This window comes from Falco biarmicus, chromosome 5, assembly GCF_023638135.1.
Source record: "Falco biarmicus isolate bFalBia1 chromosome 5, bFalBia1.pri, whole genome shotgun sequence".
Classification (NCBI taxonomy): Eukaryota; Metazoa; Chordata; class Aves; order Falconiformes; family Falconidae; genus Falco; species Falco biarmicus.
The window spans coordinates 230,494-248,631 of NC_079292.1; the positions used below are offsets into that span (position 1 = coordinate 230,494).

At 46.5% G+C, this 18,138-nt stretch overlaps 1 protein-coding gene and 1 long non-coding RNA gene across 4 annotated transcripts; both read left to right on the top strand.

The window, feature by feature from the left end:
- The first annotated feature begins 2,315 nt into the window (after nucleotides 1-2,315).
- On the top strand, nucleotides 2,316-5,314 carry LOC130149532 (uncharacterized). 3 transcript variants are annotated; one of them, XR_008821944.1, is made up of 3 exons: nucleotides 2,316-2,396; nucleotides 2,491-2,548; nucleotides 5,155-5,314. It is a non-coding gene; the product is annotated as an uncharacterized LOC130149532 (long non-coding RNA). The 3 variants fall into 3 exon arrangements; XR_008821945.1 differs by lacking the exon at nucleotides 5,155-5,314 and having other exon boundaries at nucleotides 2,491-2,552; XR_008821946.1 differs by lacking the exon at nucleotides 5,155-5,314 and having other exon boundaries at nucleotides 2,506-2,552.
- A 2,613-nt stretch (nucleotides 5,315-7,927) lies between these two features.
- LOC130149622 (E3 ubiquitin-protein ligase RBBP6-like) lies at nucleotides 7,928-14,590 on the top strand. The gene is made up of 5 exons (XM_056339459.1): nucleotides 7,928-8,164; nucleotides 10,395-10,494; nucleotides 12,528-12,640; nucleotides 14,062-14,175; nucleotides 14,577-14,590. The coding sequence occupies exons 1-5, from the start codon at nucleotides 7,999-8,001 to the stop codon at nucleotides 14,588-14,590; spliced, it is 507 nt and encodes a 168-aa protein (XP_056195434.1). The 5' UTR covers nucleotides 7,928-7,998.
- Nucleotides 14,591-18,138: the final 3,548 nt, after the last annotated feature.

Genomic DNA, 18,138 nt, shown 5'->3' on the forward strand with positions numbered 1-18,138 from the left:
TTTAACAAATCTCATGTGTGAAACGGGCTGAAGTGTTCCTGTTGCTATAAACTAAGAAATTACTGCTGTGTGCTGACAGGAGTGGCTGTTGGAAAGTGCACTCGGTAGCACTTCCCTTTTTCTGTCATGGATCTCCTGTTGTAGAAGCTGTAGCACAGACTTCTTTCATTTACAAAATGAAATTACTTGGGGACGAACTTTACCCTGATCCAGCAATTTGCACTTACCCTCTGGCAAAGGAGAGGTGGGATTCCTTTCCCCTGCTCTCTAGCTGTCAAGCAATTATTTTTCTAGTCTGAGCTCATTTCGTAGTTGATCCAACGGATGGGAGAGTTCTGCAGAAGGAAAAATGTTCCCCCCTCCTTCTTCTTCTGATAGTGTGGCTCTAGAGAAGTCATTTAACCTAAATGCCTACGTTGTAGAAGGCCAATGTGGCGTGAGAAGGCTTCCATCTATCACCTTAGTTTGATAAAATCCAAAGCTTGTAAAAGTTTTCCTTTAGCCATCTTTCAATTTTGTCTTTTTCCTCTCCTCACCCCCCTCTCCTCCAGGGAAGCTTATGCTAGAGGGAAGAAGGAAAAGCCTCCCTTTTTACCAGAGGAGCCTTCCTCCTCCTCCTCAGATGATCCCATTCCAGAGGAGTTGTTATGTCCCATTTGTAAAGATCCAGTGACGGATGCAGCGCTTATTCCATGCTGTGGAGCAAGTTATTGTGACGAATGTAAGTGCGTAATGTAATGTAAGGAGTAAACTCCCCTCCCGTGTTTTTTAATCCAAAACACCACATCAGATCTTCTGAAAGCAGGAATAGGAGATCACCTGTGCTACCAGGTCTAGTTCATACTTCAGTACGCCCGGAGTAGGAAAGGCCTCTTCTCCGTAATGGGGGGGGGGGAAAAAAAAACCCAAAGGCCAAAGAGCTTTTTTCCCTTTCTGTGTATCTAGTCAAATCTTCTTCACATGCGGAAGGTCGAGTACGAGAAGAGTGCATAATTGTGCAGGTGAATACAGTATTAGATATGGAATGCACGTAGTTTGTCCACAGCTCTTTCTCTCATACACAACTATAGAGCCAGCTCTGGTGACTGACTCTGGTCCGCCACAAACAGGCAGTCGGGCATTTAATCTACATTCTTTGCCACAGGAGTTGGTTAAACCTTCAAAACTCGAACCGACTCATGGCTTTTTGAGATGTGCTTTGTTCATTAGCCTTGATGTTGGTGGCTTCTTGCTGTACTCGGTAGTAGAAAAAAGACTAGTCCAAACATCAGGACACAGCCCACTCTATGGTCTTCAGCTGTTACAACAGGGAAATGTCAAAACTGTATAGCGATTTGCTGCATACTGGGCATTTTTTACACTAATGAACATTTATAGCTTCATGCTCTCCATTCAAGACCATATCCAGCCATTAATCGTCTGTGTGTTCTTGTAATTGATGAGAACCCCAAAGATTTCCCTACTTTGGCTGAAACCTATTTTGACGCTTCTAATTACACACAGGTATTAGAACAGCTTTACTGGAATCGGAGGAACATACTTGCCCGGCGTGTCATCAGACAGGTGTTTCTCCTGACGCTTTAGTTGCCAACAACTTCCTGCGCCAGGTAACGTGGTGACTTTTTCATCAACTGTTTGTAAGGAAAGTCTGTTTGTAAAAAGCTGAAAGGGAGGAAATTATTGACATCTCCTTAAAGAAGGATAAACTGAATAAGGCTGCATTTACTTTTCAAATGCATTGTCTGTTGTTACAGAAGCTGACAACTCTTTAGAGATAATCAGGCAAACTCAGGTCAAACTTTTGTCTAAACATGCTTGCCTGCCTCTCAGATTCGCTGTTAACACTGAAGTCCTTTAACTACAGATACTCTGAGCTACCAGTCCTTAATAGCAGTGTTTCATGTGATGTGTTCCTATCTCTGTGTGCTGCTTTACTCTAGGCTTGATAGCATGTACAGGACTGTACAAGTCATTTTACCCTGTGGAGGCTTTTCTTCATCTATTGTCATCATAATCTGACACTTTGATCTTTTTGTCCATGTTCTTCTGCCTCTAGGCTGTGAACAACTTCCACAATGGAACCGGCTACACAACAGGGCTCCATAAGGAGATTCAGCAGCAGCAGCAGCGACAGCCGCCGTCACCGCCTGCACGACCACTTGTGACTGTGACACCTGCTGCTCAGGTGACTGCCACCAAACTTTCTAAATCTTCCTCTCTGTCAGTCAGCGGTCTGTTAAGTTTTATTTCAACATATGCTTTTGAAATACAGTATTTATTAGAGCTTATTTTCCAACTGTTTGCATTTATTCACAAGGGCTTTCCGGTTCCTGTAGCAAGACAACCGGCAGTACCATGTCTTCTGGGCCCCCAAGAGCAAAAAATACCCACACCTGGTGAGTGACCGTAACTTTAGAATTTCTTCTAAAAAAATTATCTTCAGATGAACTGAATGGGATTTATTTCTTTTTCCTCTCCCCACTCCAAAAGGTCATCCGATGAGAGCCAGTGCGGTTCGCTCAGCAGGTGGCAGACCAGGCTGGGGACTGTAAGTATTTCACAGAAATTCAGTCTCTGACGACTTGTAACCTGTTAAACCAGGCTGTAACACCTACATTACTTCTACAGTAGCTGATTTATAATGAAATGCGTATGCACAGATAGCTGTGGAGAATACAAGTGGCAATTCATTTTTAAGTGGCTCAGCTTGAGTTGGCTCTAACAAAGGGGATCTGTGCTTGCAGTAAAACGATTACAAATAAAACTCCAGTATGTGACCCAAAAGTAGACTCTGAAAAAGAAACGCTTTTGGAGGAAACCGTAAGTATATATCAAAATTAAACATAACGACAGGATGAGGTGCAAAGCCACCCTTTCGAATTACTTACTGGCTGGATAGGGCTGAAGAAACTGATTTCCCAGTTGAAGTCAGCCTCCAACATTTGATTCTTAATGACTTAGTGATGGAGCAAATTGTTGGAAGAGTCAGTGCTGTTTTTTTATGACCATTTTGAATTTCTTTAGTCTAGTCATCTCAAATAGCCAAGCTGCTTTCTCTCCGTTGGAGAGAGAGGAATCTGTTTTTGCTGTTATTGCCCTACCAGTTAGTTCTTCCTTTTGGTATGTATTTGTTATGGATAGATTATAAGTGTGCATCGTGTTTATAAAATCTTAAAGATAAATCAAAAGAAAACACAGCAATCCGTCCCAGAGATACCTAAAATTCTCAGGTTCAGTAAGCAAGGAAAGAACAGTTCAGGGACAAGACCAGGCCAAACAGATCATCACGAGGCAACAACCTAGGAAGTTTGTGGGGAAGAATTGAAAGGAAGTTGGAGAGAAGCTTGGTTAATATCTGTGCAGTACTTTGAAGCTCGGAAGTGTGAAGTAGGAAGTGTATCGAGGAGTGGCAGAGGAGCCGTGGGCACCTGGCACCTGGGAGATAGGAGTCTCCTTTAAGCATGGGCAGCCTCTGCCCACAGTCACAAAGCTGAATGTAGGGGGAGAAGCCTGAGGCAACTACTTGGGGTGAGGATGTGGAAGGCAAGTGTGAGGATCCAGAAATGAGGGTAGGCTCAAATGGACAGGAAGCTGCCAGAAAAATGCTCAGGTTGAGAACAAGAAGGGCTCGCCACCGTGCTCCCGCTTCATTCACATTCCTCTTTAAAATCAGGGCAGAGTGTGACAGTGACACGCGGGTTTGGGTTTCTCTGGGAGTTCAAATGGAGGACATCCACGTAGCACACGTACCCAGAGGACTCAGGCCCCGACACTGCCATCATCAACAGCAGCCTCTGTACCTGTGCCTCCACCTCCCTTGCATCCTCCCCCACCCCAGGCGCTTCCTTTCCCGCTGGCGGTACCACCACCACCACTACCTCCTCAGTTTCCACCTGGTCAGCCTCCATCTGCTGGGTATACCCCCGCCCCGCTCCAGAATATCCCCCAGCTCCTGCAAACATGTCATCAGCCAACAGCACGGCCAGCGACTCATTCAAATACCCTCCCAGCGACACCAGCACTTTCTTTATAGAATCACAGGGTCATTTAGGTTTAGTTGGAAAAGACCTTTAAGATCATTGAGTCCAGCAGTTAACCTAAACCTACAAAGTCTGCCATTACAGCAGGTCCCTAAGCGCCACCTCTACATTTCTTTTAATACACCCAGGGATGGTGACCCAACCGCTTCCTTGGGCAGCCTGTTCCAACGCTTGACAAACCTTTTGGTGAAGGAATTTTCCCGAATATCCCATCTCAAGCTCCTGTGGCGCAACTTGAGGCCATTTCCTTTCCTCCTATCAATTGTTACCTGGGAAAAAAAGAGACCGACCCCCACCTCACTACAGCTGCCTCTCAGGTAGTTGCAGGGAGCAGTGAGGTCTCCCCTCAGCCTCCTTTTCCCCAGGTTAACCAACGCCAGTTCCCTCAGCTGCTCCTCACAGGACTTGTGCTCCAGAGCCTTCAGCAGCTTTGTTGCTCTTCTCTGGACACACTGCAGCACCTCAGTGTCTTTCTTGTAGTGAGGGGCCCAAAACCGAACCCAGTGTTGGAGGTGCAGCCTCACCAGGGCTGAGTACAGAGGGACAATCCCTTCCCTGGTCCTGCTGGCCACCGTATTTCAGGCAGAAGCCAGGATGCCGTTGGCCTCCCTTGTCTAGGGAGGAGTTTTACGGGAACAATGGAGACTTCAAAAGGAGTAAGTGTTTGGCTCCAGGAAGTTGCACGGGTTTGCGCTTTGGTATTTCGTTAGCACCTTGGACTGCAGTTACACTAAAGTGCATCTGGCAGAAGCAAAAATGGCATCGTGTTTTATCCAGCAGACCTTTTCATTGCAGATGGTAAATGTGCAAAACTCAAGCAAGACAAATGGAGTTGTAGAACTTTCCCTGAATCCTGGGGGAATTCTAAACTCGTTTTGCTTGACTAGGATGTTCGTGTTTGGCATTACATGCAGTAAACATTTTCTCATCTTGGCCGTGTTTTGTATTTTGGTGTCTGTTTGGAATAAATATCCAACTATAATTGTAATAATGGTCAAACTGATTTTAACAGGGAAGAGAAAAAGCCCAGACCCGAAGTGTTCACAAACACTTCTTCTATGGAATTGGTGGCACGTGAGGAGTTTCAGGAGGAGCGCAGGCATTCATTTCCCAGGTAATTGCGTTGCATGTCCCTAACGGAGAAGCAGATTGTCTAGAAGAATCAGGAGGAGTTCCAGTCCACCTCTCTATCCTGAGGTGGGTTGGATGGTTCAAGGGACGAGCAGTGATGGGAGCTCCACATGTAGGTCACTAGCTCAAAGATGGCAGGGATTACAGGTGACTGATAGTTATAACTGGGCAGCAGTTGAGAAGGAACGGGTGTCTCTTTTGCCAAAGCTTCTCTGTAGTGACATGCTTCGCCTCCTGACAGCCCTGAGGAGGCTAGAAACTGGACAGGTGTGGATTCCTGTGCCTCCGTGCTCTGACTGTAACTGTTACCTCAAAGCACTTTGGAGGAGATACGTGAGAGGAATTGCCTTTGTTGCCTCTGTCGTCTAATCTCGCACAGACGGATTGCAACCTGGACTGCAAACTGGCGCCTTTTGCTCAGATTCTGCTGACATCCTTAAATTTTTCTTACAAATTAAAAGATCAGACTTGCGTAAGGAAATCTTAAGTTGGAGGAGGAATGAACATACGTGGAATAACTCGTGAAGAAAAATCTAAAGATAGCTGCTGTCTTCTGTCCTTAAAAAGCCCTTGGGCAGGAATCTGAAGAGCTCTCTGTAGTAATGCTGTCAGTATCTTTCCCAGAGTAGTGGCATTCCGTCAGCTTACTGGAGACTGAGTTTAGAAGCTTTTAGCTAGGATTTTTCTTGAAATGCAGTCACCGGCCTTGGTTGGAGCTAGAGGTATGTGCAGAATTTGGCTACCACTGGCTAGAAGTGGGGCATTTTGCATGCTGTACAAATTGCCAAATACGTAGTGAAGTTAAATAGACTAAGCTGGCATTTTCAAATGGAGCTTTACTGCCTCCAGGCTAAACCCTGCTTTCCTGACAGTTGATACTGCGCTGTAGCCATTAAGACTCACTTGTTTTGCATCTTACGGCAACAAGAGTGATTTGCGCTGCAGGTGGATGCTGGGTAGTGAGACATCTGCATGTCCATGTACCAGCAGAGACCAGTAGACACCCCTGAAATCCATCCATAGCTAGGGCAGTCCATGCGATAGAAGTGAGTGGGAACAGACTTACCCTTCCTGCGTGTTTTTACACTACCACAGCAGCAGCCGTTCTGGCTCGTAAGCAGAAACCTTTACACGCCGCCATGCTCTTCGGTTTGCAGCAGCAGTATATCAGCAGCTGAAAGAAGCTTTGACATAAGCGTATGGAGAGGAAAAAACCCCAAACCCAAACAAATTTGGGAGAAAAAAAAATGGTGTGAGTGACTGTTTTGAATTAACTTCATTCATTTCCTTTGTGTTGCGTTTTGTTTTTTAAGGTCCAGGTCTCCCTATGCCAGTTCTTCTCGCTCTAGAAGTTCGCATACCTACTGCAAGTCAAGATCAGGTCCTTCCCACCCTCGCTGCTGCTCTCAATCATCTAGTCATGCCCCCTCTCATTCCTAACCACGATCACCACCATATCCAAGAAGAGGCAGAGAGAAGAGTCGGGGCTGTCATTCTAGGTCAAGGTCACGTGGTTATCCCCGCTCAAGGTCAAGGTCACATGGCTCTCCCCGCTCGTGCTAGTGGACTCACCCTTTCTCTCATCTTCCCTTAACTGAACATTTTTGGAAAAAATACTGCGGATACAGAATTTAAATAAAAGCTATTTTATGAAGCATTACAAAAGATGACAGTGTGCACCGCGCCCGTTGCGACTGGACTGCGCCCTTTTTTCCTCTTGGCACTGGTTCTACCAGAGGAAGCCCCGTCAGACAGAGTGAATAAAAGCCAGTTACAAAAGGAACCATCATTAATACCATGGAGGAGTACAACAAGGACAACACTGCGACACCCTGAGATGTCCCCTCCCTGCGCTGTCCCTGCGGTGCAGGCAGCCAAGTGCCACTCGGCAGAGCCCCAGCATCTCCCCCAGGCTGCCTTGGGACAGGAGGGGACAGCAGGTGGGGACAGCCTGGGGGTGACAAGAGGGGACAGCTGGTAGTAACAGGCCTGGGGGGTGAAGGGAGAGACAGCTGGTGGGGACAGCCTGGTGGGTGACAGGAGGGAACAACTGTTGGGGACAGCCTGGGGGTGACGGGAAGGGTCAGCGGCTGGGGACAGCTTGGGGGTGACAGGAGGGGACAGCAGGCAGTAGCAGCATGGGAGTTGACAGGAGGGGACAGCAGGCAGTGACAGCCTGGGGGGTGACAGGAGGGGACAGCAGGCTTTGACAGCCTGGGGGGTGACAGGAGGGGACACCAGGCCGTGACAGCCTGGGGGGTGACAGGAGGGGACAGCAGGCTTTGACAGCCTGGGGGTTACAGGAGGGGACAGCAAGCCGTGACAGCCTGGGGGTGACAGGGCACGGGGCAGTGATGTGCCCAGGGCTGTTGGGAGAGCCCCCACAGGCGCAAGGGCTGACAGGTGACGCTGGGTGGTGAAGGCCCCAGGGGGTGACAGCAGGGACACCGGAGCCCTGGGGGGTGACAGGGCACGGGGCGGTGACAGGCTGGGGGACAGCAGGGACACCGGCGGCCCAGGCGGGGCTGATGAAGGCCCCTCCCCCAGGGGCGCTGAGTGGCCCCCTGAGCCCCTCTGTCACAATGCGGAGCCGCCTGGGTTGCCATAGCGAGCAGCTTGGCCTGGCAGCGCTGGTGCGAGGAGGGAGCGGAGGCCGAGCCAGGGCCTGTCCCCATCGTCCTCCCACCGGGGCTGCGAGGAGGAGCCGGCGGGCTCAGCCCGCGCTGCTGGCCCCAGCCCCTCGGTGGGCCCTGACCTGCTGTGGGGGCCGCGAGGCCAGCTGCTGCGTGAGGTGCCATCGCGGAGCGGGCACCGCCTGGCCCCGGCCATGTCGTGTGTCCACTACAAGTTCTCCTCCAGGCTGAACTCCGATGTGGTCACCTTTCACGGCCCCCACATCTCCCTGCGCGACCTCAGGCACCAGATCATGGGCCGCGAGAGGCTGAAGGCGACCCACTGCGACCTGCAGGTCACCAACGCCCAGACCATGGAAGGTGCGTGGGGGCGGCGGGCGCGGGGACCGGGGACCGGCCGGCTGGCGATGGCGCAGGCGGCCAGTGAGGCGGTTGGGCCACGGCCGGCAGCGGTGACTTGTGCTGGGGCCTCAGAGCTGCTCTTCCGTGGTTGTGCGCTGGCAGCTGCCGTCAGGGCTGTGTGCGCAGCCAGGCACAGCAGCGTACGGGGTCCGTGTGCGACACCGCGCGTGGAAGAGGTTTGGTTTCTGGGAACCCTTCTAGCTAAAACGATAAGGGAATGTGGGACAATGCCTTGTCATCACAGACCTGCCAGATTTCTTTGAAAGCCGGCAGAGAAGGCTGAACGTGATAGAAAAGGAGTGGGTGGCTAATTTAAAGGGGAAAAAAAAATGGGTTTGGTGACTGAATTTTGTCTTCAGCTACTTTTACTCCACCGCATTGGAAAAGCGGTGCTTGGCTGCTGCAGAAACTGCTCAGTAGCAACGTTTTGGATCAAGAGTGTATCTGTGAGTGAGAATCTATGCAGACCCTGGAAAGCCATCTTGTAGACGAGTGTTCTGTCTAAAGTATACTTGGCATTTCTTGCTAATACAGCTTCTTTGCTGCACCATGCTACACATTCATTCAGATGCTATTGAGCATCATTTCTTCATTTCTTTCAAACGGTGCATTTTTGTCGTGGTACTGCGTGTTAAACGGTGTCAGGGCAGTACTGAAGTTTTATGGCAGATCAGTTATGGTGAATATACCTAGAAATGTTCTTAGAGAAACCCTAAGTTCTTTTGAATCTGAGAAATGGTGCTTGATTCTCAGAGACGGTAATGGTTTTGTATTACTGAGTGTGCTGTTTCAGTTTGGTAATCTACCGTCTGGCAAAGCTTGCATGTGATTAAAGACTTTGGAATATGACTTGTCAGAAATACAAAGACTTGGAAACCGTCTCCATTCCTTAAACATTCAAATTTTATCGGTTGGGTTTTTTTTCTTTTTTCCTGTGGTTCTGTGACATTCCCACAACAGTCTTGTCGTTACAATGTGTACTCATAGGATTTTTTCCTCTCCCTGTTTGATGTATTAAAACTTAAACAGAATAACATGCCTGCTGCGGTAACTGTAACTTTGGCCCCAGCCTTTCAAGTGGTTGGACCTAAACACGCTGTTTACCTACAGATAGGTAAAGTATGTTCAGGAGAGTATCTGTGAGGAGACTTAACAGCACGGTGTTAGGGGTCTTGGGGGTGTTACGGGATCGCGTGTCATATACAGCAGTAGAGACAGACACGCAGGTAGAGGCAGACGTACAGGTTGTGACACAGATGCTTACTGGAACTTTTGTAAGGGTGTTTTCCCCGTGAAAATGCAAAAAATTCCCCAGCGGTTGTCAGAGCAAAGCTAAGGAATACATTCCGGTGTCATTTATGTGTATGCCAGATTTTGGGGTTTTATACATAACCGTGACTTTCCGTTTTTATTGGACAGCATCTACGTGCTTAAAGTCACCTTCAGAAGATGAAGGAAAGAACTAGGCCTGGATGTCCTGCCTAAAGGGGGTTCTTGGAGATCCTCCCTGTGGAGATATGGTAGTGGGTTTTATAACTTTGTTCAGGAGTCCTGACTAAATGTTGGCATGATCTTGGAAAGACCCTTCAGTGAACCTTGAGTGAAGATGGCCAACTTGTTCAGAGTTTTCCGAGCCGCGTGATCACGGAAATCTCGTAATAGAAGCAATGCTAATAGAAGCTAAAAGTGAACAGGATTTTACACATCACTGGGGGGGAAAAAAAGAGATGGTGGACTCTTTTTGAAGATGGTGGGAAGGCAAAATGGATGGTTGGGATGTGTTTTAAAAGGTGGGAGGCGGGGTGGGGGTGTCCTCTTCCGTGCTCGCTATTATAGAGACATGTTCTAGGGTTTTGTAAGCTAACAGGAGCAAAAGCAATGAAAGTTAGATCAGGAAAGAGCCTCATGTTTTAGCAGACTCTGCTTTAGTGACTTTAGAGACCATTTTGCTGTTGGCATTGAAACGATTCAAAACAAATGGAAAAGATTTTGCTGCTTGTGTTTGACTATCAGACCTGAAGATTTCTGGAAAGGTACCGTGAGTGTGTGGACACGATAAAAGCATGACGCTGTGTGTAAAATGTTGCTTTTCTATCCGTAAAGGGTTCCCTGAAGTGCTATGTCATGACATATTAATATCACTCTTACGAACTGACTGATGCTTTCTCTGTATTGATGTTGTTTTCAGAATACACAGATGACAATGCCCTGATTCCAAGGCACTCATCGGTAACTGTTAGGAGAGTCCCTGTTAGAGGAGTTAAAGCTACCGGCAAGACAGACCTTGGGTAAGTAGCCATAACGCGTTGTGTTCTTTGGGAGGGGTTTCAGTGCGTTCACCTTCTTTGTGGCTGTTGGTTTACGGAGGCATTCCGGTTGTCTCTTTCTTGTTAAAGCTGCTGTTAAATTGTGTTGTGACAGGGCAGATCTGAATGTATCTGTCCCAAAGCAGACTTAGATTTTTCAGCCCGCTGGGACGTGGCATTCAAAGTCCAACAGTGGTAGCTGTTCAGACGTTTGAATTGGGTTTGTTCTTGGGGTTGGTTTTTCTGAGAGTCAAGTTCTCCATCCTGTTTCCTCTATGCAGAGAGATTCCTTATTTTATGCTTTTGCTTGTATTGCTTTTAGAGTAAACGGAGAGACACATTGCAGTGTGAACTGGTAATTGGTTCCCATCTGCCAGCAGTCCGAGTCCCAGTGTTTGACTGCTTCCTTTGTTTGGGGGCGGGGGGGCAGGGTATTCTTACACCCCAGAGGGGTGGGGGTGGCGGGGCTGCATGCTGTCTCCAGAGGAAAGACTGAGAGTGGCCAGCTGGCAAACCGTGCGAACAAGAAGTTTCATTCTTAAGTGATTCCTATTAGTTTCCTAAAGACAATGCCTGTGTCGGGCAAGAGAAAAAGAGCAACGTCCTAAAGCGTATTGCCTTTTGTGCCAGGACGGTGAAGGAGCAGTTGATCTTTTCCAAACCTGAAGCTCAGAAAGCAGTTGGGCACATTCCCAAATGTTGGTAGTTACCTTTCTAAGTTTGATTTCACCCTAAGCTGCTCTCTGTGCTCCAGGTATTACTGCTGTATTCCTCAGATTTATGGAGGACAGAGAATCTGATTACAATTGCAGATATTCAAATGTAAGCCTGACTACAGCATTGTTGCTGTCATCGATGTATTCGTCCAGTCCAGTTCTGTATCAGCTGCGTCAGCATGGTTTGAATGGTCATGTTTTCCAGCCTTCTTCAAGACAGACCTCTCCTCCACCATTAGTAGATATTATTGACTTGTGGTTATGCCGTGTCTTTCTAATGTTAGTTCTCAATAAATAAAGTACACTGGCGAGTTACAGCGTGTCTCTAAGACTTATCTCTAAGACTTAACCTTGAGACATAACCATAAGTCTTAACCTAAAGACCTAACCTTAAGACTTAACCCTAAGACTCAACCCTAAGACCTAATGGGTAGAAGCTCCTGATCTGGCTCCGGTCAATCTGGGATCATCACTGGGAACCACGGAACTTGGCCAGCACAAGGTCTGTGAGGTAGCAGGTTAAATGAGGCAGAGGAGAAGCCCACCACTCTGATGAGCTGGGTTCTTGGCACCAAGGTACCTCTGTGACATTTTCACTGTGCTGCAGTGTAAAGACGGCCTGTGATTTTCAAAAACTGAAGATCAGTCTTTAAAATGCAATTCCTTGGACAATAATAACATTGTGTCAGGTAAATACATACACCCCTCACCAACGGAGTTTTGGTTTTTTTCTTTGTACCTTTGCTGCTTCTGCAGAAGCCAGTAGTGCAGAGGGCTGAGGGTACAGCTACACAGAGTGGCTTCTGTTCTGTGAGCTCTAACTAGACGTGCAATGGACAGCCATTAAGATTGGGAAAGCTCACAAAAAGCTTAAAAACAGATAAACCACAACATTTCTTTCTTTTTTATAGAACTCCTTAGACTACTCCTTTTTTTATAAAAATGAGAAATCAGGGGTTAGTCATGCTTTGTATGCTATCTAAAGGCTTTAATCAGCAGTGCCTCCCCTGTCCATGCAGAGGAGGTCATGTCCATCTTTTTTCAGATTTTCTGTAGCTGGAAGAAGTGTTTTTGCCAGCCACCACAGACAAGTTTTCCTAAAAGGCATAATCTGTCCATTTAAGTGTTCCTTCAGCCTGATAATGATTTAAAAACTGTGCCTGCTGGTCTGAACCTGGATTTCATGTTCTAGTTCCCTCCTAACCAAATAAATAGAATGTTCTTTGCTGTAGATGCCCCATTGCAACGGGGTCTTCAGGAAGGGATTCTGCATCCAGCCCATCATAAATAATCACGCAGAATTCCAGAGAATATTTTAAGACCAACACGCTCTGCACTGATATACGTCTTCACCACTGTCATCTACAGTGGTGAAGATGACAATGAGGAGTACAATGAAGAGGAAGAGAACTGTAAACAGTTTTTTTCTCTTTTTTTGCAAGGAAGAAGAATGAGGGGCTTTTCAACGCTTGCAATGCACTGCGTGAACGATTTCTTAGAAAGAGCATTACAATTCTAGGAAAGACTTGTCAACAAGTTTTTGAAATAGTTTCCTAATCTTCAAAATATTGGAGCTGGTAGTCACCAGCTGTGGCTGATGCACCATTTTCTGACTCCTGTGAAATGCCTAACTGTCTATTTCCATATGGTATCATTCCCATACCTCCTTTTCCTTAAATAGAGTTTAAAATGGGGTCCACAAATCAGATGATGCGGTCCACAATTCAGATGGCCATCAAAGAGTCTTCAAAATTTCTCAAAATTCAGGTGCTTCTTTTCTGGGAAACATACTCTTTGCTACTTTAACAGAACGTGTATGTGTATGTATGTGTAGGTATTTACAAAGAGGCATTTTGTAAAACATTAGTTAAAACGTTGACTGTCTCTCACTTAGAGGTGAGAGATTCCGGGGGAAGGAATGGATTGCACATTCCCAGCGAGTGAAAGCGAGAGAACACCCTGCTCCCGCGCGTTCCCTCCGTAAATGCCTGTGCTAGTTCTCAGGCGGCCCCAAGCTGCTTTTCACATCCCCCCTGCCCTTCAGGCTGGCTGGCAGGGCTGCCGGTTAGCGCTCCCTCACCGCCTTTCAGGCTGAGCACGCCTGTCAACAAGACAAACAGGAGGGCTTTGCTAACCTTAGTATCCTCAACGGAGACGGGGAAGGAGCACTCGCGTCACCAGCTCTGCTGGCAGGCATCACAGGACAGCAGGTCTGCGCAGAGGTTTTGTGTCGAGCCCTCCCTGGGGACACGCTGATCCCAAAGGTTTCCTTTTGGGTGTCAAAGGGCGATTGTTTTGAAAAGGAGTGCTGAGGATGGTTTTGGAATCATTTAAGATCAGCAAAGGGCAGCTTCTGAGTACGTGTTGGACCTGCAGTTCCACTGCACTTGGCAATAGCTGCTGTTAAGGACTCCTTTTCCTGGCCAGGAGCAGAGCTTGTGGGCAGACAAAAACCAACAGAAAATCCAGTACCAACAGAAAATTCTTAAATCCCTTGCTAAGGGATTATCAAAAGCTTGATTCCTTTTAGTGCTTCTGGGTCTGAAGCTGAATTTCAGCAAGCAAAAGCATCTGCCACAACTCTTAAGTTGTGTGTCCTTTTAATGCTGCAAAACATAACTAATGCTACTTGCATGCATCCCAGTTAAATGTACCGTGGCTAGCTTCTTCAACCAGTCTGGAGCTTAAAGGCCAGCTTCAAAATGCTGGTGGTGTGCTTTTTTCTACACATAGCTTCAGTCCGCTTGGAAGAAAACTGGATTGGTTCAACAAGTCTTTATGTAAGGTACAAAGAGAGCCTATTTGTAGCCTAACATGAGTGTCAAATAATCAGTACCTGTTAAACAGACTGACAACCTGGCTGAAGACAATGCTACCAAAGAGGATAAGGTACAGGCTATGATGGTACAGTCTTGCTGTGAATACAACCCCGTCAAGGAAGTGTCAGGTATGTTCTTTGAAGGTTATGGGAACATTGTAGAGATGTTTGTTTTAAGAAGAAAGATACATGCATACCTTTTCCTTTTTTTTTTCCTTTTCAAAAAACTTCTAGTTACATGAAAGACCCCTGGGATCCACCTCCACCATCGAACATTTGCTTTCGTTGTGGAAAACCTGGCCACGATAGAAAGAACTGCCCAACAAAATGGGTAAGGTTGTGGGGCGCTTCTGGTGTTACTGAACCTTTTAGGGTTTTTACCTTGGCATTTATGCGACAAAGACATGAACACTCCTAGTAAGAATTGTTTCTCTTGGGGTGAAATACAGAGGTTACATGGCAATGTTGCAAAGCCCTTCCGTATTCAAGGGAAGCCTGGAATTCTGAATGTGAAATTTTCTTTTCTCTAGCTCATAGTCATTAAAGATGTCCATAGATCTTTCTCAGTGAACTTTCACACCTATTTTTGTCTGTTTCAGTAGGACTGGAAATTTTTCTGCTTCTAACTCTGTTCAATGACCATTCAAAGTTTTTAGTATTTCCTATAAAAACAAGATGTTTTTGTTGACCCCCTCTATTGAATATCTGTGAGTTTTAACTACCAGAAGCCTCTGGCTGAGTATTCATGCTTTTTAACATCAGTCACTGAATGTGTATGCAAGAGGGACGAATTCAGCTTTCATAGATGGATTATTAAAGAATTTCCACAAGCCGAATGGGTTTCTCTAGGTTTGCTTTTAATCACAATACAGAGTTGGGCATCACCTCAGTGAGTGGCAACTTGAAGTTTTTCATTTTGCATCTTAGATAGATTTCTTAAAGCAATTACATAATCCCTGAAGTCCAGTCATAAGAGTCCACTTAAAGTTTCATCATGTTTTCGATTGTTCTGTTCTTCTTGGTCAGCCGAAAAGTACTTTTAATTCTCATCCATCAGCTGATCCTCGTCATTCAATCCAGTTGTTGACCGTGTAGGTCATGCTGTTCTCTTCTTGACTCAAAATCATAAAAGTCATTTATATCTAATCATAATCATCTAACAGGCTTATTTGATTATTGCTTACTGTTTAACATACCCATTTATTTTTATCTACTGATTAACTCAGTTGAAGGCTAAATCAATCATGGAAAGAATTGTACAATGGACGTGGTTATATTGTTATTGCTGCACCTGTGTTTTCACTGCTGCTAACAACTAATCTTGCTACTTTAACCTAGACAATACTGCTATTAATCTATGATTAACCTTGAACATAGATGGTGAATATGTTTCCCCAGGGACTTGTGGATATTTCTCGAGCTAGCTCGACAGCATCAGTGAGCAGAAACTGACCTTGGGAGAGAGACACAGTTATGCTTGTTGGAAAGAAGTCATGGGAGCAAGAAGAGAAACTTCAAGATACGGAGTTGTCTGCAGAGCTCGTGGCCTTGTAGGTAAAGGCAGTTGCTAAGTTGCTGTGTCTGCAACAGAAAAAAGAGCTACAGTGGAAAATTACTGAGCACAATCACAGGCTGATACGTCAGCCCGCTGTAAAGGTAAAAAGGCTTGCTTGATTTTAGTAAAGTGTCTTTGAGGTGTCTTTGATTGTCTTCAAGTCTTCAATCTGCTCTCAGAGTCCGTGCATCAATAAGCCACAGGGACTGATTCAGAGCCCTGAATGAAGCTCTCACTCTGCAAAGCATTTTGGAGGGGCAGCGGGTTTGTGTCTCTGCTCCGAACAGATGGTGAGCAAAGGGCTATTTCACCCTGAAGGGTCCTGAAGTTAAGCCAAAGAATGAGTGGGTCCAAAACACTGCTCAAACCTGTGGTACGCCCTGGCTATATTCACTGAAGAAAGTAGATATTTCAGTCGAGCAACCCTTATGCTAGGTAAAAGGGGAGGATTAAAGGCTTTCACTGCTTAAAATAATCACTGCAATGTCATATTAAGTGTGGGTCTTAAGATGAGAGATGTCTGCATTTCCATTCTTAACAGGGCAAAAATGTTGAGTCTCTTCCCGGGATTAAAAGAAGCACAGGAATTCCAACAAGTTTCATGATGGAGATGAAAGATCCCAATACAAAGGGTGCCATGCTGACAAAGGCTAGGAAAAATGCAATACCAACTATTAATGTGTAAGTGTGGAATTCATTGGCCTGACCAAAAAGTGCATGAGATAAACCATGTAAAAATGTCTGAGTGGCAACGTAGCCGAGGTGGCCAGCCTCTGCCATTACGAGGGAGGAAACATTATCATCGTATCTTAACATTAAGACCTGCAATACTTTACAATATTAAAATAGGGTGGTCTTAATGTTCATGCCCCTGGAAGCTGGCTGACCTTGGGATATGCTAAAAACCTGTATTTCTGCAAGGCATTTCAGTAGCGTTTCCAGTTGGCGTCATTCTCTTTGAAAACTTTTTTTGCTTCTGGTTTATGTTTCAAAGGCTTCTTGCAAAATTTAATAAATAGCTGTTGGACTGAGATTTCCTCCCGCTCTAACTTTTAGTGAAGTTTTCCTGTAGCTATAAACTAAGAAATTCCTACTGTGTGCTCTCAAGAGTGGCTGCTGGAAAATGCACTCGGTAGCACTTCCCTTTTTCTATCGTGGATCTCCTCTTGTAGAAGCTGTAGCACAGACTTCTTTCATTTACAAAATGAAATTACTTGGGGACGAACTTTACCCTGATCCAGCAATTTACATTTACCCTCTGGCAAAGGAGAGGTGGGATTCCTTTCCCCTGCTCTCTAGCTGCCAAGCAATCGTTTTTCCAGTCTGAGCTCATTTTGTAGTTGATCCAATGGATAGGAGAGTTCTGCAGAAGGAAAACTGTTCCTCCCTCCTTCTTTTGATATTGTGGCTCTAGAAAAGTCATTTAACCTAAATGCCTACGTTGTAGAAGGCCAATGTGGCGTGAGAAGGCTTCCATCTATCACCTTAGTTTGATAAAATCCAAAGCTTGTAAAAGTTTTCCTTTAGCCATCTTTCAATTTTGTCTTTTTCCTCTCCTCACCCCCCTCTCCTCCAGGGAAGCTTATGCTAGAGGGAAGAAGGAAAAGCCTCCCTTTTTACCAGAGGAGCCTTCCTCCTCCTCCTCAGATGATCCCATTCCAGAGGAGTTGTTATGTCCCATTTGTAAAGATGCAATGACGGATGCAGCAGTTATTCCCTGCTGTTTCTGTAACGGTATGCAGCCCATGGCTCAGCACCTCCACGTCACCTACAAAAAGGCAACACCCTGACACCAGGAGGGCCAGTTTTTCCTGCGGAGGGCGAGGAGCGGGGCAGCTCCGGAGCACAGCTCGGCAGAGCCAGGAACTGGCTGCCTGTGCTCGCCCCCAGCGCCGCGGAGCTGCCTGTCCTGTTGAGAATGTTACACAGAGGTTTCTGTAATTGTATATTTACAGAAAAAAAAACCCAACCCAAAAAAAGGAAATAAAAAGCTTTTCTTTTTCTGGCTGTGTCCTTGGATGTGATTGCAGAGTGGTCTGTGCATCCCTCTGCTCTGGCAGTGGTTAGAGAGGGGCTTTGTGGTGCCTGTTCATTAGTAGGCCTTGGGTTGCAATCCAAGCTCCCGGACCCTTCTCCGCCACCTGAATAACGCTGCAAGAAGCAGCAGGGTCAGGAATGGATTTGCGTGGCAGGGACATACCCTGAAAACTGCAGCTCCTGCCTAATGAAATTTGGCTCAAATGTTCGGAGGGAGCACCTACATCTTGCTGTGGGACCGGGAGACCTGTCACAGGACCCAGTTCTGATGGTGCCATCCAGCTGACTTGAGAGGACTTGGGGCAGTCCTGAAAGTCAGGACCAGACCTTGCCTAGCTTCAGTGCAGAACAGCACGAGAGTTTGGGTGAGAACTGCGAGCCAACAGACAGAAGAGAAACTGCCCACAGTGGGATTGATCTCGGCAGCTCTTTTTTTCTAGCATGGGAGTGATGATGCAGCCTCTGACCTTTGTGAAATGTGTCCTGGAGTCCCTCACCAG

What these genes read in the sequence shown, in the direction of transcription:
- LOC130149622 (XM_056339459.1), top strand. Translation starts at nt 7,999, where the DNA reads ATGTCGTGTGTCCACTACAAGTTCTCCTCCAGGCTGAACTCCGATGTG. An exon ending in CAACGCCCAGACCATGGAAG is followed by an intron (nt 8,165 to 10,394) that starts GTGCGTGGGGGC and finishes TGTTGTTTTCAG; the next exon opens with AATACACAGATGACAATGCC. An exon ending in CAATGAAGAGGAAGAGAACT is followed by an intron (nt 12,641 to 14,061) that starts GTAAACAGTTTT and finishes TCAAATAATCAG; the next exon opens with TACCTGTTAAACAGACTGAC.